The sequence below is a fragment of the Ostrinia furnacalis genome, unplaced genomic scaffold (assembly GCF_004193835.3).
Source record: "Ostrinia furnacalis isolate ACB-3 unplaced genomic scaffold, ASM419383v2 OfSCF0319, whole genome shotgun sequence".
Lineage (NCBI taxonomy): Eukaryota > Metazoa > Arthropoda > Insecta > Lepidoptera > Crambidae > Ostrinia > Ostrinia furnacalis.
This window is the reverse complement of record NW_021130558.1, coordinates 778939-805591: the sequence shown is the minus strand read 5'-3', so window position 1 is coordinate 805591 and position 26653 is coordinate 778939. Positions and strand designations below refer to the sequence as shown.

Here is a 26653-nt window from a genome sequence, read left to right as displayed (position 1 = left end):
AAGCGTGGCAGCGGGCGGGCAGGCGGCGGCGGCGGCAAATGATCACATAGAGCTAAAGCCCGGTCTGTGAGCACGTATTTTATCCAATGACCCCTAGCTACCCATCCTTATCGCTCGCGTGTAATTATATTGCTGTCGCGACTGTGCGACTGGCACCCGCAGTGAGTGTGCGAGCGCAATAACAACATAATTACGCGCGAGCGATAAGGATGGGTAGCTTGGGGTCATTGGACAAAATTCTACAGCTCACAGACCAGACAATAGTATATATTCGTACACGCCGCCGACGTCAGCCTAAGAGAAAATCAAGCCTATGTTGGGAGAGTATACTCACTGGGCCAGGTCCTTCAGCAGTATGACGCCATGCGTGTCAGCAGTAGCAAGCGTTGCAGCGGGCGGGCACGCGCCCCGACGCGACACATCTACGTGTAAGTGCTTGTTCACGTTGACTCGCGAGCGCGGTGGCGGGCGCGGTGACGAAATATCAAACATATGTAGTGATTCCAAGTGTTCACGTACGAAACGCAGGTGCGGTCTAACTAGCGGGCAAGCTAGCGACTGGCCCGCGCGGAGCGCTCGCGGTAATTTCAACGCGTGAAGATGTTTGTGTGTGTTCATGTCAGACTAGCGGCGGCGCGCGCGTTTCACTCGCGACGTCAGGTAAGTTCAACCAGTTTGAACTCGTCGCTAGAAACGATAGTACGTCACACTCGCGCGAACGCCTGGTGGTTAATGTGAACACGAGCTCGCAACGTTTCCCGCGCCCGCACCCGCCCCCGCGTCCGCGCGTACCTACGTGAACAAGCACTAATGCTAGCGTACTCACTCGGCCAGGTCCCACAGCAGTATAACTCCATGCGTGTCAGCAGTAGCAAGCGTGGCAGCCGGCGGGCAGGCGTGGGCGGCGGCGAGCGGCGCGCGGAGCACCACGCCTCCACGCGCCCTGACGCGACATATCTACGTGTAGCACTAGTGTACTCACTCGGCCAGGTCCCACAGCAGTATAACACCATGCGTGTCAGCAGTAGCGAGCGTGGCAGCCGGTGGGCAGGCGTGGGCGGCGGCGAGCGGCGCGCGGTGTGCTAACAAGGCCCGCGCGCGCAGGCAGTATACCAGGGACATGCGCCACGCCTCCACGCGTCCTTACGCGACACATCTACGTGTAATACTAGTGTACTCACTCGGCCAGGTCCCAAAGTAAGATAACTCCATGCGTATCAGCAGTAGCGAGCGTAGCGGCAGGCGGGCAGGCGGCGGCAGATGCTCACACACTAGTGTATATTCGTACGCGCCGTCGACGTCGGTCATCGACGTCAGCCAAAGCTAAGAGGAAATCAAGCTTAACTTAGAAGACTATACTCATTACTTACTCGGCCAGGTCCCACAGCAGTATAACAGTGGCAAGCGTGGCAGCAGGCGGGCAGGCGTGGGCGGCGGCGAGCGGCGCGCGGTGCGCTAGCAAGGCCCGCGCGCGCAGGCGGGGCACCACGCCCACGCGCCACGCCTCCACGCGCCCCGACGCGACACATCTACGTGTAGTACTAGTGTACTTACTCGGCCAGGTCCCACAGCAGTATAACTCCATGTGTGTCAGCAGTGGCGAGGGTGGCAGCGGGCGGGCAGGCGTGGGCGGCGGCGAGCGGCGCGCGGTGCGCTAGCAAGGCCCGCGCGCGCAGGCGGGGCGGCGCGCCGCGCACCACACTCACGCGCCACGCCTCCACGCGCCCCGACGCGTAGCCCACGATCACAGGGCACGACGCGCTCGTGGACGACGTCATCAGGGTTATCTGGTTCAGGCAGTGAACAATGTTGCAGTTTAATTTTAACTAACAAATTTTTTGCAAATAAAAATGTTGCAATAACAAGAAAGCAACAAATAGGTTTTTTTGCCTGGCCGTGTCGTGAACGAGCATTTCTTTTTTTCGTGTTTCGTGACTTGTATCATTTCACGTTATTGCTGAGCCGGCACCTTTTCAGCTTGTCTCAATAAAATTAATTATGTATGCAACTAAAATGTTAATTGCTGAATAATGTACAGATCGTTTCATCCACGAAGACGCGCCCATCATTCTTCTGCTAATGTTTGAGTGTTATCGGTACACGCTAAATTAACCTTTGGCGTGCTATTGAGCCGCGCAAAACTGCACCCCCCAACTGCTACGGTTTTTAAATGATGTTCCAAATGACAAAGTAATCTTGTCTTAGATCTGAGACAAAGCAGTTGACAGAGGTTGCACAGATATGAGACAAAGCATAGGAGAGGTTAACCATGAGTGCATACGCATACTGCAATAATGACACTGATTGCTCGGATTAAACTCCCCGCACCCCGCGCTTCCCTCGACCAAAAATTGGTGGGGCAAGTATTCGTGGATGAAACGATCTACTTCTGTAACTACCCACCACCACCCATGGTTCTACCTGCCTCACGGCGTACGAACCGAATCTTGGGAGAGCGCGCAGGTACTTGCTCTGGGCTCTTTTCCCCGGGCGCTTTGCTTGACTTTGCCCTACAAATTTATCTGATCCATGTGCCTTCTCATAGTCAATTCTCCCTCTTCTGGGGCTTGACACCACAAATACGGTACTTCGCGTCGGGCTGCTATCGTTGATAAATGTCATCACTTCTTCTCATAACTTCGCCTGATTGTGTGCCAGGAGTGCGCGAACTCGCGCAGCGCGATCCAGTTATTTATTTATTTATTTATTTAGGAAAACCAGGGTTTTACAGTGTGTAATAATGACACAAGATAGGCAACGAGTAAACCACTTATAGGTTCCCACAGGTAAAAACAATTTAAAAAATTTAGTGAGCCTTTGCACCAGGGTTACTACATACTACGTACTACACTACTATAATATACTATGTATCCTAAATAAAAAGTATTGGAAAACATTGCTAAACAGAAAAACAATTTAGCTGTCCTTAAAAAAACGGTCGCCTAGCTTTCTCCTCGCCACAGCAATGCTAGTACAAAATATGTCGATGTTAGTTNTCCGTATCGCATCCAGCACCTTCTGTCGAGCTTCGTCATAAAGGTTACATTCCCAAAGTGCGTGATCGCGGCTCTCTTTGACTTCCTCGCCGCATTGGCATAGTGCAGACTCGCACAGCGTCATCCTGTGTAGGCGCTGCCTGAAGCACCCGTACCCAGTTACCTACCTACTTCTGTAACTGTTGTACAAGCTGGTAGTGCGCACCTGGTCGAGCGGCGGCACCTGCAGCAGCAGGTCGGGCGGCGCGTCGCGGCGCTGGCGCAGGCGCACGATGCCGTCCCAGTGGCCCCACGACAACACGCCCCATGCGCCGCCACCTGCGTTACTCGACGACGCGTCGCCTGTATATGAAAAAGATAAAGGTAAAGTCAGGCCTGTTCATCTCCGCGAGTTTACATCGAAAACAAAACACGCACCATGGCCCACCTACAGGATTCTATTTGACAAGGCCTCACATACGAGCGAACATTGACTCGCGCACGCGTTTTCTTGTGTATGATGGAAGAAAATAAAGAAAATGGTGTACTAAATACTGTGCAGTATTTAACTGCCTAAATAATAATAAAAACACAGAATGTACTTTTTTAAGTTGCCTCAAGACACTGAGAGGTAAATAAGTAGTTAATATTATTCATGATAATTCATGCTAAATCATGTATTTCCTCCGCCATTTTGGCACCTCACGTCACATCATTTTACCGAAGTCAGCCCTATAGCTTCGGCACAGTACCGATCACTGATGTCTGTCAAAAAAATGGTGCTAGACTCTTGAGACAAGCTAAATTATATCATATTGTTTACGACAATGAGCATATTTTTTTTAATACCTTCGCGAAGAACACCCTTTGTTCGTAGTCNTTATTGCGCAGAATTCTTTTTGGAGCATTAAATTGAATGTTAGCTAGGAGTTCAGAGCAGTCAATCTCAGCTGTGATAACTTTTATAAGATATGTGATATCAGATATTTCACGCCTAATGGCAAGAGGAAGGATGTGGTGCCTTTTACAGATGTTAGAGTAGTCCGACGAACTATACTGTGATCTGGTACGGTAACAAATAAACCTTATAAACTTTTTCTGGATATTCTCCAAGCGAGAGACGTATGTTTGGTACCTAGGGTTCCAGATCTGCGACGCATACTCAAGGTGACTACGCACAAATGTGCAATATAGTATTTTAAGTGTCTTTACCTTGTTAAAACAGACTGAGCTACGCATTACAAAACCGAGAGCCCTTGACGCCTTAGCTACTATGCTATCTATATGGTCATCAAAAATCAGTTTGGAATCGTGTATCACTCCCAGATCGCGAATGGATGGAGTTACTGCGACTACTCGCGAGGTCCTGGTGATAAACAGATCCTTGCTCGGCTCTCCGTATCGCATCCAGCATCTTCTGTCGAGCTTCGTCATAAAGGTTACATTCCCAAAGTGCGTGATCGCGGCTCTCTTCGACTTCCTCGCCGCATGGGCATAGTGCAGACTCGCACAGCGTCATCCTGTGTAGGCGCTGCCTGAAGCACCCGTACCCAGTTTCCTACCTACAGTAGGTAGTCAAAGTCAAAGTCAAAATTTCTTTATTTGTTTAGACTAATAAATAGTTCTTACAAATCGTCATATGCTCTTAAGGAGCCTCTACATGTCTCATAATCTTTTTACCCTACCTTTTGTAGGTAACTGGGTACGGGTGCTTAGGTGAAGTAGGTAACCTACTTCTGTAACTGTTGTACAAGCTGGTAGTGCGCACCTGGTCGAGCGGCGGCACCTGCAGCAGCAGGTCGGGCGGCGCGTCGCGGCGCTGGCGCAGGCGCACGATGCCGTCCCAGTGGCCCCACGACACCACGCCCCACGCGCCGCCGCCTGCACTGTTCGACGACGCGTCGCCTGCATAAGAAAACGATAAAGATAATAATTAGTGGGTTTTAGTGGCGATTCCAAAGCCTCTTCATTTGTAATCTCAAAACTAAATAACTCGCTCAAAGCTCAAAGTCTTCGAGGATATTAACCGAAGTCTACTGCATATCTCGTCATGTAACATCGGATCGTGTTCGCATTTTCGGAAGTCGGGCAAGACGAGACTAGGTTACTGGATAATTTATTTTGTTACTTGCTAGTTTAAAGTGCATTTACAACGCCATTTAATTTCAAGCCTCATATTGTAGTCCCCAAGAGTCAGGTGTAAACTAAGTAGTTTGGGGACCACTAGCAATACTAAGTGATAATCTTTGTTAAATAAAGGATTTATTATTATAATGTAAACACGCACTTCGTGCTCACATTGTGTACTTCGATTAACTACGACAAACGTTGTAAGTGGTGTAGCATATGTATAAGGATAACATCGTCAGCATGTACCCAAATCGTCATCCTTTTCACTTCAGCAGCATGTTTAAGTGGTGTCAAAGCAAGCTATATTTGGGATATGTTTAAGCGCTCGAAAGTGCCAAAATTTTTTCGTTCGTTAGTTTCAGCCAAATAACGTCCACTGCTGGACAAAGACCTCCCCCCAAGGCTTTCCATAATTAACTGTCCTGTGCTGCCCGCATCTAGGTTTTAAGGTCCTAAGTAATAATAATAATAATAAATACTCTTTATTGTACACCACATAAAAAGAAACAGAAAGAAAAGGAACACATAAGGTACAATTAGGCGGTCTTATAAGTATTGAATAAAAATTATGATTTGACTCACCCGGCAGCGCCAGCAGCGCAGTGGCTTGCGGCAAGGCGGCAGCGAGGCGCGGCGCGGGCAGCGGCACCACGCTCGCGGCGCCCGCGCGTCGGGCCACCACGACTGGGTCGGGCAGCTCGGGCGAGCCGCAGTAGCGGCCCCAGCGCACGCCGATGGCCCCGCCCCATGCCTCCAGCTGCAACAAGAGATTAAAGGATCACTTTAGCGCGTTTACATATTACATACACACTTTATGCCACCTGCGTGAGGCCGTGGTAAGTCCCCATATAAACCCAAGGAAAATCACCCACGCCACAGCCACAAACGCAGCCAAAAGAAGCGGCTACAATTGTAGATGAAGCGCGCGACAGCCACACAAGAAGCGAGCAGCGGTGTTTTGTAGCGTGTGGCGGCTACCAGCGTCACCGTGTGCGACAAGTACATATGAAATGTTTGAAAACACTTTTGCATGCCGTGGCAGCCTGTAATGGACAACACGCATAAGTTGTAATATTAAGTTAAATTATGACTTAATTTAAAGTTTAGATCACACACATTACACTAGTTTTTATTTCACCTCAATCCATCCAGTATTACCGAAGATAGAGCCTCGAGAAGTTCACGGACTTTTTAAAATTTTCAAAAATTTCCAATATTCGCGCGTGACGTCACAACATGATTTTGCAGCCCCCGCACGTTAACCCATTTACCACTTTTTGTCTTTTAAAGTTTGGCTGCGGTCTCAAATTTGGGCTTAATTGAGGTATTTTTTGGGTGAGAGGCATAGGAACTAATGCCGTTTTATATCAAAAATTCATACTTAGAGGTAATCAACCAGGTACAAAGTATTTCCTTGTATGTTAGTCTGCCACTCTTTAGTAAGTCCCGAAATTGCCGCTTCGGCTCCCCTACTAACCATTCTAACCATTGTACACAGATAATATCTTACATGCTGCTTTTCATGTTACTACGTCACATTTTTAAAATCCGCGCGGAAAATCGCTACTAGCGGAAGAGCGCACTTTGAGCTTGAATATTTCAGTCATTTTTAAAGATATCAAAAAAGTAAAAATACAGTATTCATTCTAATTTTTTGTAGTTTTTTTTGGCATCTTCAACAAAAATTGTGCGCCATGTCCATTAAGATAGCACCTAGTCCTAAAAAAAAAATAGTATGTAAATCCCTCTGCTTGTAATTGTGTCTGTCTTGTTGATTGTACTAAATAAATAAATAAATAAAACTACATAATAAACGCCGGTGGTGGTGTTATGTGGTTGTGGATGTGACCCTTAAGGCTCCCACAGACCAAACGCGGGTCAGAAACAGTGCGTGTCAGTTGCAGCGCGGCTGAGGTACACTGAAAGCAGCTCAGTTTCAAAGCAGTTGCAACGCGGCCGGTTGTCAAAATTTTAAATATTCGAAAACCGCTTTCAACGCGCTGCTACCGCCCTGCGTCCGGTGTGTCTTGCTAATATGGCCGCCATAGTAATACAACAGCGCGGGCCCGCGCTCGCGCCGCTTCTGTCCCGCACCCGCGCCGCCTCGTTTGTATTTCGGCAGTTGCAGTGCGGCGCGTTTGGAGCGCGGGCCCGCGTTCAAATGGCAATGCCAGATTTTGTATGGAAAGTGGCGTCTTTTTTTTTTCGCGCGGCCATCGATCAAACTTTGTTTTTTGATTACAAAATAGTGTGATAAACCAAACTTACTACGGCATGTATACCTCTAAATTCAGTCTGAACTGAGTTACGAGCATTAGAAGTTTGATGATTTTCATACTAGATTTGCTTTTTGTGCGCAAGTTTTGTAAGAAATTGCAACAAAATATTGCGCTATTTTTTTATTGCGCTGATTCTGCTCCACACTGATGTCTGGAGCCTATAATGGATGGTATTGTTTGTTTACACATACAATCTCACTATTTTGTTGCAATTTGTTTGAAAACTTCGCGCGCAAAAAGCAAATCTAATATGAAAATCATCAAACTTCTAATGCTCGTAACTCAGTTCAGACTGAGTTTAGAGGTATACATGTCATAGTAAGTTTGGTTTATTACACTACTAGCTTTCCGCCCGCGGCTTCGCCCGCGTGGAATTTTGTCTGTCACAAAAAAACTTTATCGCGCGCGTCCCTGTTTCAAAAACCGGGATAAAAACTATCCTATGTTCTTTCCCGGGACTCAAACTATCTCTATGCCAAATTTCATCAAAATCGGTTGCGAGGTTTAAGCGGGAAAGCGTAACAGACAGACAGACAGACAGACAGACAGACAGACAGACAGAGTTACTTTCGCATTTATAATATTAGTTGGGATTTATTAAAAAACAAAGTTTGGTCGATGGCCGCCGCGCGAAAAAAAAAAAGACGCCACCTTCCATACAAAATCTGGCATTGCCATTTGGTGTGACATACTTCAAAAAGTTTCTTGTATTACAACTTGCGCGGGCCCGCATTCAAACTGCGCTGCTACTGCCCTGCGTTTGGTCTGCCCAAGGCTTTAAGGTAGAGAGGTTTGTGTGAAACTGCCAGTCAGCATTGTAAGCGTCTGTGCAGTGTGCGTGGTACCTGCCGGTGCGGCGCGGCGCGCGTGAGCTCGTGCGCGGCGTGCGGGTGCGGCTGGCGCAGCAGCTGGCGCGGCGCCTGCCCGTACGTGCGCACCATGGCCGCCGCCGCCGTGCGGTCCACCTCGTCCTCCAGCGCCGCCGGGTCGAAGCCGTAGTACGTCTGCAATAAACACATGTTATTGTAGCCAGGGCCGGATTAACCATCTCGGGGCCCCTAGGCACAACTCGTTTCGGGCCCCCCCTTTTTCATACCACAACAACGCAATTTGGAAATTTTTACTGTCTACATTACGAAATTGAATGAAGGTACCATCATTATCAACAACAGACTTTAGTCATAACATTGCAAAGGTATACTTCTAATTTTTTTAGATACAAAATCGTTTAAACCTTCTTGAAAATTGACCTTTTCTGATACATCATCTTTAACATATGTTTTATATTTTTCATTTTTTAATCGGGAGTGCTGGGCCCCTGGTCATAGTGGGCCCCTAGGCACTGGCCTAAAGTGCCTTATGGATAATACGGCACTGATTGTAGCCCTAGCATAGTAATATTGAGTACTACCAGGCCTGTTCATCTCCGCGAGTTTACATCGAAAACAAAACACGCACGATGGCCCACCTACAGGATACTATTCGACAAGGCCTCACATACGAGCGAACATTGACTCACGCACGCGTATTCTTGTGTATGATGGAAGAAAATAAAGAAAATGGTGTACTAAATATTGTGCAGTATTTAACTGCTTAAATAATAATAAAAACACAGAATGTACTTTTTTAAGTTGCCTCAAGACACTGAGAGCTAAATAAGTAGTTAATATTATTCATGATAATTCATGCTAAATCATTTTACTCCGCCATTTTCCGCAGTTTGGCACCTCACGTCACATCATTTTACCGAAGTCAGCCCTATAGCTTCGGCGCAGTGCCGATCACTGACGTTTGTCAACAAAATGGTTCTTAACTCTTGAGACAGGCTAAATTACACCATATTGTTAATGACATTGCGAAGTAAAACTTCTGTACGTAGTACTTATTATTATTCTGTGGTACTACGTATAGCCGCGCGGTGACGGCAGAGTAGAATACATTTGTCACCAATCCCTACTCTTCCCGCGGGTGGCGTAAGAGACGACTTAGGCCGGCATAACACGGACCGCTTGAAGCAGTCAACGGCGACAGCTTCAAGCTGCGACTGCAGTGATTCGGGCGGTCGACAGCACGGTGAATTTTTATCGTGCGGTCAAGCAGTCGCCAGCAGCCATACACTGACTGCTCGAGCTGTCGACAGCTCTCGCGCAGTTACCTCCGCACACTTTCATCATTCCACGGCGCACGCGCTTGTGATTTGTTGAGCAGTTAATACCAACTGCTCGAGCAGTTATCGCTGGCAGCTTCAAGCTGTCGACTCTTGACTGCAAAAGCGGTGCGTGTATGTTGATCACTGCCTAACTCCGTGTATTGTCGGCCTTAGGGACTACACATTAAACCAATTTGTTCTAAACACATCAAACAGAACGGGCAGCAGCGCTCTCTAAAAAATCCAACTCGCCTGCCAAGCGTGGGGATTTTGGCAAAATCCTCCACTATAGAGGAGGAGGCTCATAGTCCAGCAGTGAACTGTAAAGGGCTGTTGATGATGATTACGTATAGTATGGAAACTCCTCCACGCGCGCCAGCTCGCCGGTACTCACGCAGGCGGGGAACACGTTGAGCGCGTCGACGGCGGCCTGGCCGGTCTGCTTGTAGCCGAGCACGAGGTCGAGCCAGTGCGGCAGGCGCTCGGTGACGTGCGGCGCCTCCAGCGCCTGCCGGTGCAGCAGCACGAAGGCGCGCGCCTCGGCCGCCCACGCCGGCACCTCCACGTCGTCCACGCCCAGCCCGCACTGCCGCACGCCCAGCTCCAGCCCTGCACACGTGCGTCGCATGTCACAGGGGGAAGGGATTACGTGAAGTAAAAAACAGCAAATTGAAAAATATGCGAATGCTATTTGTAATGGACAGCCGCTAGGGCCGGTCAACGCGGAAATGAACAGTCCTACTCAAATCAAGGAACTTTATTTAGCCCAAAAAAAAGCCCTGACAGTTGTAAAAAAAGGTATCAAAATGTATAAAAAAGTATAAAAACAAAAACCAATATAAAAAAGTTTAGTCCACCTATTTGTTCCCAACATTATATATACTAATATTATAAATGCGAAAGTAACTCTGTCTGTCTGTCACGCTTTCACGCCTAAACCACTGAACAGATTTTGATGAAATATGGCATATAGATATGGTTTGAGTCCCGGGAAAGGACACATTTTAATCCCGGTTTTTGAAACAGGGACGCGCGCGATAAAGTTTTTCTGTGATAGAAAAAAATCGACGCGGGCGAAGCCGCGGGCGGAAAGCTAGTTCTTTCTAAGTGATGACTGAAAAACGAAAAGTTATACCCATGAGAGTTGATCTCCTAAACATGTAAAAAAAATCTTATAATGCAATCCAAGTGACTACTTCATAATAAACGTAGTTACCTTCGTTATTGTGGAACAGCTCGGGCAGGTAGAAGAGCTCGGGGATGAGCTCCTTGACGTCGGTGGGCGAGTCGTTGGTGATGAGCCGCCACGTCGTGGCCAGCGAGTGGAACGTGCGGTCCGGCATGTCGAAGTTGTTGTCTGCACGAGAATTAACACAAAAGTAAGTCAATCACCATAATGTTTGTCTTGAAGCGCTGGTAGGGCCCAAAAGATAAGGAGACATGTTAAGTGCCCCATAAGGGCTACCTTTTTTTTATTTACTTACTATATTTTGACGATCATAAGTGCCACTTGTGGTCTAAATTGAATAAATATTTTTGATTTTTGATTTTAATCAAGATCTAATTGTTGAATGTTTGATTCTTGAGAATAAACGGGACCACGGGCGTACCCAGGGGACAGGGAGGGCAACTGCTCTTCCCTGGAAGTCTCGCAGAAAATTATGAACTTGCCTAAAAGCGCTACAGTCGCTTTGAAGGAGCTAAGTCAATTGACTTGTCCCCTCCAAAGCCCGAAATTGCACCTCATCAATCTTGGAGTCATGGGTGCCCAGGGTAGTCCCAAGCCCGATAGTGGCGAGTTGAAGTGACAAGTCTAACCAGGAGAGTAGGGCGGCCAATGTCCAGTAGTGCAGTGAGGACACGCGGCAGTACCTTGGTAGTTGAGGAACAGCTCCGTGAAGGGCGGCAGGCGCACGAGGTAGTGCAGCACGCCGCCCGAGTTGCTGTACAGCGACGCATAGTGGTGAGGCTGCCGCGCTACCACGGGGCTGCAGCCCTCGCGCCGTGCCGCCTTCAGGTCCTGAAAACAGGGCCAGAAAGTTATAAACAAGTCATTAAAAACGGAAGAAACAAATGACTGTGCGGAATTAAATATAAAATCACCACTCCAGGAGCAACCTATTCCGATTTACTTGAGCCAAATGAAAAAATTGGCCTCTTGCCAGCCAGATCCCATTCTACTTTGCCAGAAATAGACGGCAATCTTAAGACCTGCGCAGACAGGGGCTGTCCTCGCGGTACGTTTTTCCAGTCAATCTCCCTTAAAAACTGTATCGAATAACGCACAAAGGCGACTTAAAACCAGACCTAGAAACGGCGCTCAACTAAATTACAACAAATCAATGCACGCTGTGTACGTGAAGTCCGCAGAAAGTTATTAGCGGACAATTTTGTCACGATTCAGGGATTCTCCTTTGTGGACAAGACTCATAACCTCGTCTGCGCCAGCCTTAGGCTGCGTTTCCACCAGAGATGTGAGAGGATGCGTAGCGAGGGGTGTGTTCGCAAAGAACCAATAGACTCGCTTCATTTACTTCGCCTCGGTAAAAGAAACAATTCTATTGGTTGTTTTGGTGGAAACGCAGCCTTAAACGTGCACTCACATTGTAGGTGTTGATATAGTGTTGCTCCCGACTCTTGCGCTGCACAGCCATAGGCTTGGTGAGGTCTCGGAAGGTCTCCGGCGCCGTCAGGTCTAACACTCGGCTGGTGTAGTCGGCCAGCACGAAGGGTAAGACGGGGTACTGCATGAGGTCGTTGTAGGAGCGGCCGGCGAGCCCGTTGAGCCGCATGAGGTACTCCCAGTTGGTGATGCTGCCGTTGCGCCACTGGTTCATGGCTTCAGCTAGCGTGTCTTCTTCTTGTCTGGAATAAAGTAATCTTATCACAACAGACAGAAGATAGCATTGGACAGATATTTTTGCATTGTAGCGCAGCATGGACAGATGATCTACAGGGTGTTTGGTAAATGGGTATATGAGCCGACACTAGCCCATGTTAACATCCCAACTAATATTATAAATGCGAAAGTAACTCTGTCTGTCTGTCTGTCTGTCTGTCTGTCTGTTACGCTTTCCCGCTTAAACCTCGCAACCGATTTTGATGAAATTTGGCATAGAGATAGTTTGAGTCCCGAGAAAGAACATAGGATAGTTTTTATCCCGGTTTTTGAAACAGGGACGCGCGCGATAAAGTTTTTCTGTGACAGACAAAATTCCACGCGGGCGAAGCCGCGGGCGGAAAGCTAGTGGGCATATAAATGGTATGGTGAAGTCAGAAATTTGATACCATCATTTTATTTTTTTAAATTTTCATACAAAATAAATTTTATAAAATCCTATTTGTATGGAAAATAAAATAATTAAAATAAAGATATCAATTTTTTGACTTCACCATACCATTTATATGACAATGTTCACATGGGCTAGTGTCGGCTCATATACCCATTTACCTAACACCCTGTATACTAATATTATAAATGCGAAAGTAACCTTTGTCTGTCTGTCTGTCTTGTTTTCACGCCTCTGAACCGATTTTGGTGAAATTTGGCATAGAGATAGTTTGAGTCCCGGGAAAGGACAGGATTTTATCCAGGCTTTTGAAACAGGGACGCGCGCGTTAAAGGTTTTCTGTGACAGACAAAATTTCACGCAGGCGAAGCCGCGGGCAGAAAGCTAGTTTTCCATAAAGGCTACAAGAAAGCGCTGGATGCAGGCTGCTACGAACCGGTCAATCTACAAATAATTGGGTCGATATCTCGGGAATGAAATAGAAATTATATTCCATTAAACAGATAATATAACAACGTATTTCAAGTCAATGTCGAACGGACTTAAAATTTTGTCACCTAGCCTATTTGGGGGAGAGCCATGTTCAGCGTGGTTTTCTGTTTCTGAAATGACGACTAACAAGATATCTTAGAGCGGCAATACACGGACCGCTTGAAGCAGTCAGGGTCAACAACTTCAAGCTGTCGACTGCACAGTGAACTGCAGAGTTCTATGAACGCACATAACACGAAGCGCTCGAGCAGTTGCAACTGATTCGGGCGGTCGATAGCTTGAAGCTGTCGACCCTGACTGCTTCAAGCGGTCCGTGTATTGCCGGCCTTAGGTAGTTATAGGAAAAAACTTACTTGTTCGGCAAGTGGTAGTTCTTCAGCGCCTTGAGGAAGTTGGCGCGCTCAGCCTCCGAGTCGAAGGCCAGCAGCTGGGCGTGCCCGGAGGCCAGGAACAGAAATATCAAAATATTTTGGTTGTTATAAGAAAGAACATACTTGTTCGGCAAGTGGCAGTTCTTGAGCGCCTTGAGGAAGTTGGCGCGCTCAGCCTCCGAGTCGAAGGCCAGCAGCTGCGCGTGCCCGGAGGCCAGGAACAGCTCGACGGCGCGCTCCTGCAGGCACCAGCGCCGCGTGCCCACCGCCGTCACGCTGCCCAGCGCCCAGCACTGCGCGCGGCCCGGCGCCCACGGCTCCCAGCTCTCGTCGTCCGAGCCGCTGTCTTCGGGCACGAAGTGGATGGATCTTGGATAAGAATAAACCATATTTCAACGATGCTGTAACGTACATACCGGATCTGACGTGCAATTGCTGTATTCTGTCAAACGCCTAGGTATAGATGATCCACGCTGATGTCCCACCAAACTCAATGACAGGGGGGCGCTACCATCGTTCAACTATATGGTTTCCATCATGGCAAAAATCGGAACCAGCGATCCGGTATTGACGGTGGCGCCATGCTGTCAATGTCATGGATAGAACAGTTCAGTATATTGGAACTATAAATAGATTTTATCGTAAGTTTTGAACTGTCAAATGAATATAATTGCTTTACAAAATTGCACCTATGATTGCACCAGGCAGTCTTAAAAAAAAAAAAAAGGAGATGGCAGGAGATCGTGCGGAGAGTATCTGCCTCTACAATAAACGTGGACGCCTCAATATAACCAACCACTACTACTCAGCTAAGAAGAAGAAAGTATGTAACGACATTTTTGAGAGGGTAGATTTTAAGTTGGAACGCCATATACAGGGTGTCGCGTAATGTAACGTCAAGCCGGAACTGGGTATTGAGGCAAGTTGTGCTGGTTATCAGAAAAATATAAAAAAAAAATCTATGTGGCATATTATCAAAATAATAGGTATTTAAAAAAAATCTAAAAAATCTACTCCAGGTGACGGTCCTTTTACTCGTGTTGCCACAAATCTTCACTTTTTCCAAATTTTTATTTTTGCTACCTGCTCTGCCTGCACTTGTACTTGGTAACAGGGATAATAAGGATATGAAGTTTCGGTTATGGATACGGTTACGGATATTAGAATAATATTATACCGGTTTCGGTTACGGTCACGGATATGAAATCATTTCAGATTATCCGAAAGTCTCGGATAATTTCGGTTACGGAATTATTAGAATTTCAAAAATGTAGGTATAATACAAATAGCAAGATGCTGCGTGAGCGTGACCCACATAGCTACTTTATGTACCAACTAAGACGACACCTATGTATGATAAAGGTAAAACAGGCTGGCATATTAGATGGTGCCAGCGAATGCCAGACAAGTTGGTAACAAATATTAAGATTTAAGGTACAATTCCAAGACGGGCCGCAGACCGCAAACTGCAACCGCAAACTGCAAAACTATGAAATCGGCAGCGCGGCATTGCAGCTGCGGCGTGTATACTGCAGATTTCATAGAGTTTTGCAGTTTGGCCTTTATCCGAAACTATCCGTAACTTTTGAATCAGTTTCGGTTACGGTTATGGACATTTTTTTATTTCGGATATCCGATAGTTTCGGTTACGGTTACGGATATCCATAACATCCCTGCTTGGTAAGATGGCCCTCTCCGTCCCGCTCATACCTTTTAAAATGGCTTCTCCACCTCACTTAAGCCAGAAACTTGAATTTTGGGCACATTAGAATAATATTTTTAACCAAGGTAGATAAAGTTAAAAACGGGATTATTTCCAATAAACAAAAATTGTCGACAATTACAGCAAGATTTTACAAAGTGTTATACCATTTTGGAATCCTTACTAAATGCGCCAAATTATAACGTCACTTGCCACACTCGCGTAGTACATTTTTTTTCAGTACAGTCAGTTTAAACTAGGCGAAATTTTTATTTTGATATTTTTTTTGGGATAAATGTATTTTTTTCATCCAAGTTGGAGCAGCTGGTTTTGTAATTTTGATAACAATTTAGAGAAGCATTATTCAGGATTACATAACAAAAAAAAAATTTGGAAAAAGTGAAGATTTGTGGCAACACGAGTAAAAGGACCGTCACCGGGAGTAGAATTTTTTGATTTTTTTTAAATGCCTATTATTTTGACAAAATGCCACATAGATTTTTTTTTTATATTTTTCTGATAACCAGCACAACTTGCCTCAACACCCAGTTCCGGCTTGACGTTACATTACGGGACACCCTGTACTTGTTCAGTTGCAGCTGTTGACAAGCGTATGAGGTATGATCTTTCAAATGCTCGTGTCAATTGAACATACGTGCAATGACGTCTTAATGATACGTTACCTGTCAGTGAGCAGCAGCTCGCCGCAGGTCTCGCTGTCGTGCGTGACGTGCGTGACGCGCGCCATGCACGCCACGCACTCGTTGAGCTGCAGCCGCGCCGCCAGCCCGTCGCGCTCCGTCGCTAACGCTGTTGCCGACAGTACGTGCGATGACGTCATAGTGCTCGTGCCCTTACCTGTCCGTGAGCAGCAGCTCGCCGCAGGTCTCGCTGTCGTGCGTGACGTGCGTGACGCGCGCCATGCACGCCACGCACTCGTTGAGCTGCAGCCGCGCCGCCAGCCCGTCGCGCTCCGTCGCGCTGCGGCCCAGCACGCTACGCAGCGGTGGCGGTCGCTTGGCAAGATCTATGGTTGACAAAAAAGTTACATTTTGATATTATACGAAATCGATCATTGTTTATTTATTTGATCGCCAACAAGGTTACACTGTGGCGTTCACAAATGTTATAATTTTCCGTGAAAATCTTACATCAATTTCCAGTGGCAAAAATTACGGCTCTCTTGAAAGAAAGATGCATCTGAAAAAAACTTTCATAATGGGCATACATTGTGGGCGTTTACAGATGTTTAGTTGCAAGTATTGTATTGTCTTTTCGATTTCAATTTTAAAGGAGAACAACCATTTTGGGCCCAAGTTTGTACAGAGTTGTACATTGGTAGTTTTTTGATATTATATTACGCATACATTAGGGAGTATTTTACGGTAAAAATGATAATTTTAACTGATGTCGTAAGTCGTATACAATAATAAAAACGAATTAATGATTTAATCTAAGATAACGTAAAATGGAACGTTAAAAGTCAATCGATTAAAGACTCAATACACTATACTGTCCCACCAAACTCATTGACAGGGGGGCGCCACCATCGTTCAACTATATAGTTTCTAACATGGCAAAAATCGGAACCAGCGATCCGGTATTGACGGTGGCGCCCCCTGTCAATGTCACGGGTGGGACAATTCAGTGTATTTGATCTTTAAGAAGGTTTGTACTGACAGATGACAAAACTAAAATGATTGAATGAAATAATGAATGAAAATAATTCGTTTTGTCATCTGTCAATGCAGCAATGTCACTTGCGAATCACAGATGAGACCACAGATTAGAGAGTATGTCTAAAGGATCTAAAGGATGAGACTGTTGCGAATGCTTGTTGAATTGAATGGCTTGTACTGCTGCGCCGGCTGCAGGAAGCGCTTGTGGATGCGCAGGTGCGCGCGGCGCAGGCGCACGCGCACGCGGCCCGGGCCCTCCGTCGGGTCCAGCTGCCACGACGCCGGCCAGCTGCGCGGCTCGTGGAACACCGCTGTGGGACCACACGCCACGTGACACTCACCCGGCTTGTACTGCTGCGCCGGCTGCAGGAAGCGCTTGTGGATGCGCAGGTGCGCGCGGCGCAGGCGCACGCGCACGCGGCCCGGGCCCTCCGTCGGGTCCAGCTGCCACGACGCCGGCCAGCTGCGCGGCTCGTGGAACACCGCTGTACGACACAAAAGACACGTATTCTACACTAATATTATAAAGAGGAAAGATTTGTACCTATTTTTGTATGTTTGTAATGAATAGGCTCAAAAAGTACTGGGCCGATTTAAAAAATTCTTTCATCAATAGAATGCTACATTCTTCCAATTTGACATAGGCTACATTTCATTTTGAAAAAAAAATAGGGATCCTTGTCCTTGGTAAAATTTATAATAAAGTATAGTTAGCGGGAAAAAATATTTGTATGAAAAAATCTAAACCGCGTAAGATAGATGAAGGGGGTAAAACGGGATCCACGCGTACGAAGTCGCGGGCGGCCGCTAGTTATTTATAAAGTACAACAACAAAGTCACATACAGTTCATACATTTTAACATGGTTAACACATGATGTTAGTCTGTGGACGCCCTCTGCCCCATCTAGGGGACATAGGACCATAAGTCAAGTAAGTCAACACATGATGTGTATTGACCTTAATTACAGGTATACAGCATTTCTTCTCGCACTTATACATTGGAAAAAACAATTTAAATTGAATTTAAGCATCGAACAATATAAAGGATTTAGTAATTGTTCATTTTGTTCAGTGCTTAAGTCGTTCCGAATACAGGCTTTAGAATTAGACTAGGGAGCACTTGAATTTTTGCATGTATAGTGAATGAGCGGATCTTTTGGTCGAGCCGCTCAAGTGGAGACATATTGATCAACTACGAAATTGCTAATGAAGGTGGCTAAATCTTGAGCAAGCTTAATAACAAAACAAATCGTAATATATCATGTTGCAATACTCTAGCAGGGTCATGTTACGGGTCTACGTCTATTGTGTAAAATCTTTATTATACAAATATGGAGTAATAAAGAATTTGAACGAATATTGTTTGGTGAAGCGATGGACTTACCAGAGGGTGAGGAGGAGAGGTCCCAGGAAGCTAATTTGCTGTATTTCGTTCACTTTCACAGCTGGTTTTTCAGACTGATGTTTTGACGCAAGAGCAGCGTCCGCGCGCGTTCGTTCGGGTTGTATGTGTGCGGGGAAGGGGGGAGGGTGACAAATGACAGGAGCAGTGTTGCCCAACGCTTCTAGAACGTTCCGGTCGCCGCTATCTTGTCTATGATGTCAGAGATTATAATTCTATCGCTAGCAAATATGTGGAATGCGTACCCCGGTCGTGCGTGTAGTCGCGCACGAGGCGCGCCCAGCGCGTGGCGGCGGCGTGGCGCGCGGCGTGGCGCCGGCGCAGGTGCTGCATGAAGCCCTTGCGCTCGGCGTTCTGCGCCTCCACCGCCGCGCGCGTCACCGCCATCGCGCCCTCCGCCAGCCGCGCGCATACTGCCTGCTTGCGGAACACCGCCCTGTGTATAACCACATACATAAGTTAATGAGGGCTATCGTTTTTATACTTAACAGTTGGCACCCCTGGCGATTGACAGGACCTTACTGAACAGGTCTGTCTAATATAACGGCCTAGTAAAATTGTAAATGTCGCTTATGTGCGACCAAACTCCTTGGACGCGCGCCTGGCCGGCGAGAAACTTCTTTTTACTTTTATGTTTTTTATCGATTGTCACTTTTTTCTCTTCTCTTGACTTTTCTACTCTCGAACTAAACATGTAACTTGATGTTGTTTTACAATATAATTTTATTTTACACCAAAAAGCCTTTCAATCAATTAATCTCTCGTAGTGAAAGACGTAAATTGGGTATTTGACACCATTCGCCAATAATTCTAAACCACAACTTTTTTAAAAAGACACTTGTTTCTGGTCTTAAAAACTTAATTAATTTTTAATTACCTGTAAATTACGATTTTTGGTTGCATTATCATTGAAAAAAGTAGTTTCATTGAGTTGATAAAATTGTGACGTCACATGCTAGTATTGCCGTACAAAATCTATGGGAGAGTGTCGTTTTGACATTTTTAAAAAGTACGTCAATTGATTGGTGGTGTCAAATACCCTATTACGTTCATTACTCTACAGTGGCACCATCTTGATTAGTGCAAATGCGATAGTGCTCCTACCACTTTAGCACTCACCAGTTGGTGCCACTGTCTTCGCTACTAGCAAGTGACAGGACCTTACTCTACAGTGGCGCAAACTGGTGAGCGCTAAAACGATAGCCCTCATTACGAACAATGTTTACAGGCTGTCTAGACATGTCTCTCATTTACCCAATGAACTTTTGTACTTTATTGAGATAAGATTAAAGCAACAATTTCAGCATCACAAATCAATGAAAAAAGAGTGAACGTTCATGAATCCGTTGCGATGGCTGCACGACAGACTGTGCCAGCTTGTTAACTTCCGTCTGCGTTCCCGCCGTAGTATGTCAGGTTATTTGACGTCACAGTAAGGCCACGCCTTCTTAATCTTATTCCTGTCTTGTACAGCCGTGTGTCACCTGGCGATGGCGGGTTGCTGGCGGGCGCGCGCGGCGGCCCAGCGCGCCAGGTCGCGCGCCAGCAGCGCCGCGCCCTCGGCCGCCAGCGAGTCGCTGCTGAGGCGCGCCGGCAGCGCCGCCTGCGTGCTCACCGCCCAGCCGCGCGCCCAGTCCGTGATGGCCAGCTCCACGCCCGGCGTGCCCGCCTCCGCTTGCAGGTGCTGGTTCTGCAGGATCAACAGCAGGTACACCGCCAGCTGCGAACACACAGGGGCTCACGTCATTGTTGCGATCACTTATTACTTCCCGTCGACTGTGCGCCGCACGCACCTGCCTGCTGGCGCCGGGCTCCTGCGGCGTGAGCGCCTGCAGCGCCTGCGGGCTGGCGCGGTAGAGGCGGCGCAGCAGGCGCGGCTGCAGCTCGCGCGCGCCCGAGCCCGGCGCGCCGCCCCACCACACCGCCTCCTGCAGCGCGGCCGGGGCTCCAGCTGCAGGTCACACGCACCTGCCTGCTGGCGCCGGGCTCCTGCGGCGTGAGCGCCTGCAGCGCCTGCGGGCTGGCGCGGTAGAGGCGGCGCAGCAGGCGCGGCTGCAGCTCGCGCGCGCCCGAGCCCGGCGCGCCGCCCCACCACACCGCCTCCTGCAGCGCGGCCGGGGCTCCAGCTGCAGGTCACACGCACCTGCCTGCTGGCGCCGGGCTCCTGCGGCGTGAGCGCCTGCAGCGCCTGCGGGCTGGCGCGGTAGAGGCGGCGCAGCAGGCGCGGCTGCAGCTCGCGCGCGCCCGAGCCCGGCGCGCCGCCCCACCACACCGCCTCCTGCAGCAGCGCCGCCCACTCCGCGCCGCCGCCGGACCACCAGCGCGCGCGGGTGCCGCTCGATGACCCGCTCACNAAGTTGCATTATTAACTTAGTTTTAAAATTCAAAACAATTGATTTTTCTGTTATAAGCTAAGAAATTCATTGCTCGTTTTCAAGATTGTTAGTATTTGAGCAATGGAATGTTAAAAAAAGTCACGAATGCTGAAAAGTCTCGTCTTGTGTACCAACATCTAAAGTTATCATTAGTTAGTGATGAGAAAAATATTGACATGCAGAATTTAGAAAATAAGAGTAATTACATGTGCAAAAAAAATTGTGAGTATTTTAAAAAGGCATCTCAGTCTACAAAAGTTTTCAAAAATAGACAATCTGACTGGTTAAGCGATCTTTATATCACTGGTTTGCGAAATTTGCCTAAAAAAAGGAAGTCTTCTTTACCCAAAGAGTGCATTACTTTAATTTCAGTAGAATAATATAATATTATACAATGTTTTACAAAGTATTTTATTTTATTAAAAAGTTTTCCACTTTTGACCGCTGTTACATAGACGCGGGACCACCGTGCATTGGACAAAATTCTACGTGCTCGCAGACCAAACTATAGATAAGGCTGCGCAGGAGTTGCAGCAATGAAAACTGTCACGTGTTAAAGGGCCGAGATAGTACGCTACCTATGAGCAGCGTGGCGAGCAGGCGGTCGTAGAGGGCCGCGTGGGCGGGCGGCAGCGGGTCGCGCGGCGAGTGCGACTGCAGGAAGGCCAGCGCCCGCGTCACCGTCGCCACGTGCCGCGCCGCCAGCTCCGCGCGGTCCACGCGCGCCTCGCCGCCCACCGACATCGCCGATGACAGCACTGCAAAAACGTGTACAGGCACAGAATAATAATAAGAATAAGAATACTTTATTCAGCATAGAAAAATAAAAATACAGTATAATAAGTACTACGTACAAAAGGTTTACTTCGCGAAGGTATTTAAAAAAAATGTATGCTCAATGTCATTAACAATTGCCGTAATTTAGCTTGTCTCAAGAGTCAAACACTAATTTCTTGACAATCGTCAGTGATCGGTAAATGATGTGACGTGAGGTGCCAAACTGCGGAAAATGGCGGAGGAAATAAATGATTTAGCATGAATTATCATGAATAATATTAACTACTTATTTACCTCTCAGTGTCTTGAGGCAACTTAAAAAAGTACATTCTGTGTTTTTATTATTATTTAGGCAGTTAAATACTGCACAGTATTTAGTACACCATTTTCTTTATTTTTTTCTATCATACACAAGAATATGCGTGCGTGAGTCAATGTTCGCTCGTATGTGAGGCCTTGTCAAATAATATCCTGTAGGTGGGCCATCGTGCGTGTTTTGTTTTCTATGTAAACACGCGGAGATGAACAGACCTGGTACTACACTAAAAATTGGCCAAGTGCGCGTCGTGACACGCGCAGTGTAGGGTTCCGTAGTTGTTCGTCGTTACCACAATTAACGTTAACTTTAATAATTTGCAAACAGATCCCTAAATGGAAAAATAGTCTTAAAAACCCCTACGCCATTTTAAAAGACCTATCCAACGATACCCCACACGATGGGGTACAAGATGAAAAAAAAGTTCATCCCCACTTTACATGTTCTATTTTACCGTTTTGTCGGCGTGATTAATATACATATCTCCACAATTACAGCTCCCTAGTGCCAATAGTTTCCAAGCAAAACCTCGGACAGACAGACAGACATATCGAAACTATAAGGGTTCTTTGTCAGGACCACGGAACCATAAAAGCGGTAACTTAGGAGCGTGACTAGCGAAACCTAGCACGAATTTGTCGGCGAGTTATCTTCTCAGGGCCTATGCAAATTGCATAATGCAATCCAATATTGTTGCGTGGCTTTTCGCTTGGAAAAGGATTACGCTCATATTATGTTAAACGATGAAATTGTAAATAAGCAAAGATACCCGTGCGGGGTGTGACGGCTTACCCGTGCTGAAGTAGGTGGCGTACTTGTTGTGCGGCGCGGCGTCGGCCAGGCGCTCCTCCAGCTGGGCCAGCTGCGCGTTGAACAGCGCCGCCTGCGCCGAGCGGCACGCGATGCGGACCTCCTCATCGCTTTCTGTCTGCTCCACGAACGTCAGCTGGTAGTGGATGTCGCATATCGTCTGTGGGGATGAAGGTAAATGAATTTGCTGTATGTACCAATATTGACTTTTCCACCTAGTTCCCACCATTAAACTTTCTTTGTGTAGCTAGAATGAGAGGACCAGGACCAGTTCAAATTAGGAGTTCAGAAATAAGATTCGACTGCCATCCAGTGCATAGATGATGACGGTGTCAAGCAACCAGGAGACCAGTTTAGAGAATTTTCCAGGTGCTCNCGCGGTAGAGGCGGCGCAGCAGGCGCGGCTGCAGCTCGCGCGCGCCCGAGCCCGGCGCGCCGCCCCACCACACCGCCTCCTGCAGCGCGGCCGGGGCTCCAGCTGCAGGTCACACGCACCTGCCTGCTGGCGCCGGGCTCCTGCGGCGTGAGCGCCTGCAGCGCCTGCGGGCTGGCGCGGTAGAGGCGGCGCAGCAGGCGCGGCTGCAGCTCGCGCGCGCCCGAGCCCGGCGCGCCGCCCCACCACACCGCCTCCTGCAGCAGCGCCGCCCACTCCGCGCCGCCGCCGGACCACCAGCGCGCGCGGGTGCCGCTCGATGACCCGCTCACAGCTGCAACAATAAAGTGAAGGTATTAAAGCCCGGTCTGTGAACACGTAGAATTTTGTCCAATGACCCCAAGCTAGCCATCTTATCTTATCGCTCGCGCGTAATTATATTGCTGTCGACAGGCGCCCGCAGTGAGAATTATGTGAGTAACATAATTACGCGCGAGCGATAAGGATGGGTAGCTTGGGGTCATTGCACTGTGGGCCCGGCAGAGGTCAAAAGTCAAAAAAATCAGTTGTCTATTAATCTTTTTTTATTTACGCAGATAGATAGTTAAAAACCTCTGGTTTTAGAAAATACTAGCGGNAGTTTTTTACTGTTTCGCGGATTTACCCCTCTACATTGCGGCCTTGTTACCTACCGACGAAATACCTTTCTACCTCATTTAAAAGATTCGTCCACTTATGTTAAGTGTATATCTCAGGAAAAAACAAACAAGTCTTTCATAAATATTGTTTTCTTCGAGAGATGGAAAAATAAAAATAACTAAGGGAATAGGTAATAAAGTAGCTAGGTGGCTCTACAAAGTAGTCTACCAGTCTTTTTGTGGGATATCGCTTCGACTTATTCGTAGACACAGGCAACAGCACGTCGGACTATTACATTTTCATTGCAAAATAATCTCTAATACAAAGCCATAAGATACCACTGTGTTGGCTAGAGATGTCAATACAGGGGGGTACAGCCACTAAGCTGCCGGTCAGTCACTAAAATGAGAGTGGCAGTAAGGTAAGTATAGCCACAGAATAATAATAAATTGCTAATAATAGCAAATAGTGAGAGTAATCTTAAAAACCTCACAAATCAAACTTTCCTGAACCCACCCTTTTGTTTTCAGCAGATGTAGCAAAGCAAGAAAATTACAAATTATGGTAATAGTCTTGTGGGAGGAATACTTAAATGACAGCCCAATGATCTGGAAATTGGAGTACCTAAGTACGCAAGGTAAACAAGAATTAATAAGGTCTATGTATAGTTTCTATGATTAATTATTATAATTATTTATCGCCTACACTTTAATTTACTTTATAAGTCTACTTTACTTTTATTAGTCTATCATAAACGTAACCATTAGAATACGAATAATTAAGTACATACGACGTATGAATAATACATGGAAATATTTAGTTTTTCCCAAATTCAGTACATACGCGTAACGCGACGCAGGAGGAAGCGGACGGATGTACCTACCTACGACTACTGTTCGCGACGCGACGAAGCCGATTCGGTCTTGGGTTCGAAGTATTTGTGTAGTAAACAATCGTATAATCTACCCCACTATAAAGTTATTAACATGTATCATATCTAGGCGCCCTAATGAGAATAAAATTAATGTAAATCTTAAGAAAAATAATAATATTCTTAAAATCATTTTACTGTCAGTCCAGTTTTTCTGGGGCAAAATAAATTGGTGCATATGAGTACGCCCTTGGCCGAATTTATTTTTCATTGGTATGAAATTGTAATATCCCATAAATTTTCCAAATCCCTTGTGATTGATTGTATTGCTTACATAACGGCCGTACGAAAACTTGTTTTATATTCAAGGATTTCACAAACAATTTATGAAAAATTAGATCTCATACCTACTATAGTAATTCAGCATATATTGCTGAATTATAGATCTTCTCTATTTCCTATGTAGTAAATATTTTGCAATGAAGTCTAATTACACTTTAGCAGGTAATTAGTGTGACTGGATGAAGGTTAGGCTAGGCCCAGGTAAGTGATACAATCCACGATGACATTCGCTACGGTCTGTATAATATCATACGTATCATAGTCGGTTCCGCGAACGGGGAACAGGGCCGTAGCTAGGGTCGAATTTGAGGTAGGGCAGCATTAGTTACAGGTAGGGCGGAAGTAAAAAAATTATCATAATTGATCTGCCGTCGAAACACGGGCTCCTAAATCAATCACCATGTATATCACCATCATGTGAATAGTTATTCGTAGACAAATAATTACTGTGACAGTGCATGAGCATGGATCTAAGAACTATTAAATCCTCAATGATGAAGAACAAGTGAATAAGATGGTTGAACTTCCAGATTTGGATGTAGAGATCCACTTCTGAGTGAGAGTGAGGTAATAATTAATTATTGGGTGGGGTGATACGAGTAAATAGAAACGACCAAAAATATCATTAAGATCACATTGTTTTTGCGTACTTATTATAATAATTAACTAACATAATAATAAAAAAACATTTAAAACAGCTGAATTCTACGATTCGCCATGTTATTAAAAATGCGAAGAACTTCGTTCAGATCAACTGATTTTGTTCTTTTTTTTTCAAAGGCCAGAAATACCATACCAGCCATTCTCTCGTGACCCATTGACAGCCTTTGAGGCCTATTGATTGCAGTTAAAGTTGAAAACGTAGATTCACACACTGCAGTGCTACATCCTATGGTCGCCGGTCGCCGTCGGTCATCCACAGACGCAAAAAGTGCATATGTATCTTTGAACGCCTCTCGTTGCCTGTACAAAACTTGCAATGTATTTTCCATTATATCCTCGTTACGACTCAAGTAAGCTTTAACCACACTAGCCTCTTCTCTTGATGGAATTTTCAGACCTGAAAAATTAGTTAAAATTGTAAATTGAACATGACAATTTTTTTGAATTTTTTTTTTTTTTTAAACTTACCCAAATTTTTCAGTGCNAAGTTATTACGTTTTCTTTGCAATAAGTAATTGGAAGAAAAAAAAATCTATAAAAAATTTAAAAAAAATCTCAAAAAAATTTTGACCACTTTTTTGTCGATAAAAATAGGTCTAGTTTCATCTATTTTCATATGTACACTTTAACGTGACTCACACTGTATTTTGTCTGGCGGAGGAACAGGGGGTGTACGTCAAATAGTCATCCATCCGATTTGGTTTTTTTACTTGCCTCTTCGAGGTCTGTGTCCTATTTTCAGATTCGCCGCAGTCATTGCTTGTTAAAGACTTAGCTTCTTCCAGAATTTGATTATACATTTGATTTGATCTTAATTTAATAATTTCATCTTTGACACACTTTATGATTGTTATGGCATCTTTTAATCCTGCGCTTCGGGCTTGCAAAGCTGCGTCTGCAGGTTGTAGCGTGGATAAGATTTTTTTGGCCACAACCATGGCTATTCGGAATTCCAGATCAAGCATGACTTTTTTAATACCTATACTCTTGGTCATTGGTGCGTTCCGTTTCATCGGC

At 46.3% G+C, this 26653-nt stretch overlaps 1 protein-coding gene across 1 annotated transcript in view; it reads right to left on the bottom strand.

Moving 5' to 3' along the window:
- Positions 1-25776, bottom strand: part of mv (lysosomal-trafficking regulator mauve) — a 29569-nt gene extending 3793 nt beyond the window's left edge. Inside the window, exons 1-20 of the mRNA XM_028314809.1 lie at positions 25770-25776; positions 23244-23455; positions 22731-22908; positions 21396-21603; positions 20614-20818; positions 20439-20573; positions 20264-20398; positions 19955-20190; positions 18716-18906; positions 17409-17552; positions 16247-16415; positions 13810-14055; positions 12137-12398; positions 11406-11553; positions 10750-10890; positions 9928-10142; positions 8230-8388; positions 5688-5862; positions 4744-4880; positions 1555-1787 (exon numbers count right to left, since the gene is read on the bottom strand). Of these exons, the coding sequence (XP_028170610.1) occupies positions 1555-1787; positions 4744-4880; positions 5688-5862; positions 8230-8388; positions 9928-10142; positions 10750-10890; positions 11406-11553; positions 12137-12398; positions 13810-14055; positions 16247-16415; positions 17409-17552; positions 18716-18906; positions 19955-20190; positions 20264-20398; positions 20439-20573; positions 20614-20818; positions 21396-21603; positions 22731-22908; positions 23244-23455; positions 25770-25776 (3536 nt within the window). The remainder of the gene's footprint in view (positions 1-1554; positions 1788-4743; positions 4881-5687; positions 5863-8229; positions 8389-9927; positions 10143-10749; positions 10891-11405; positions 11554-12136; positions 12399-13809; positions 14056-16246; positions 16416-17408; positions 17553-18715; positions 18907-19954; positions 20191-20263; positions 20399-20438; positions 20574-20613; positions 20819-21395; positions 21604-22730; positions 22909-23243; positions 23456-25769) is intronic.
- Between the last annotated feature and the right edge of the window lie 877 nt (positions 25777-26653).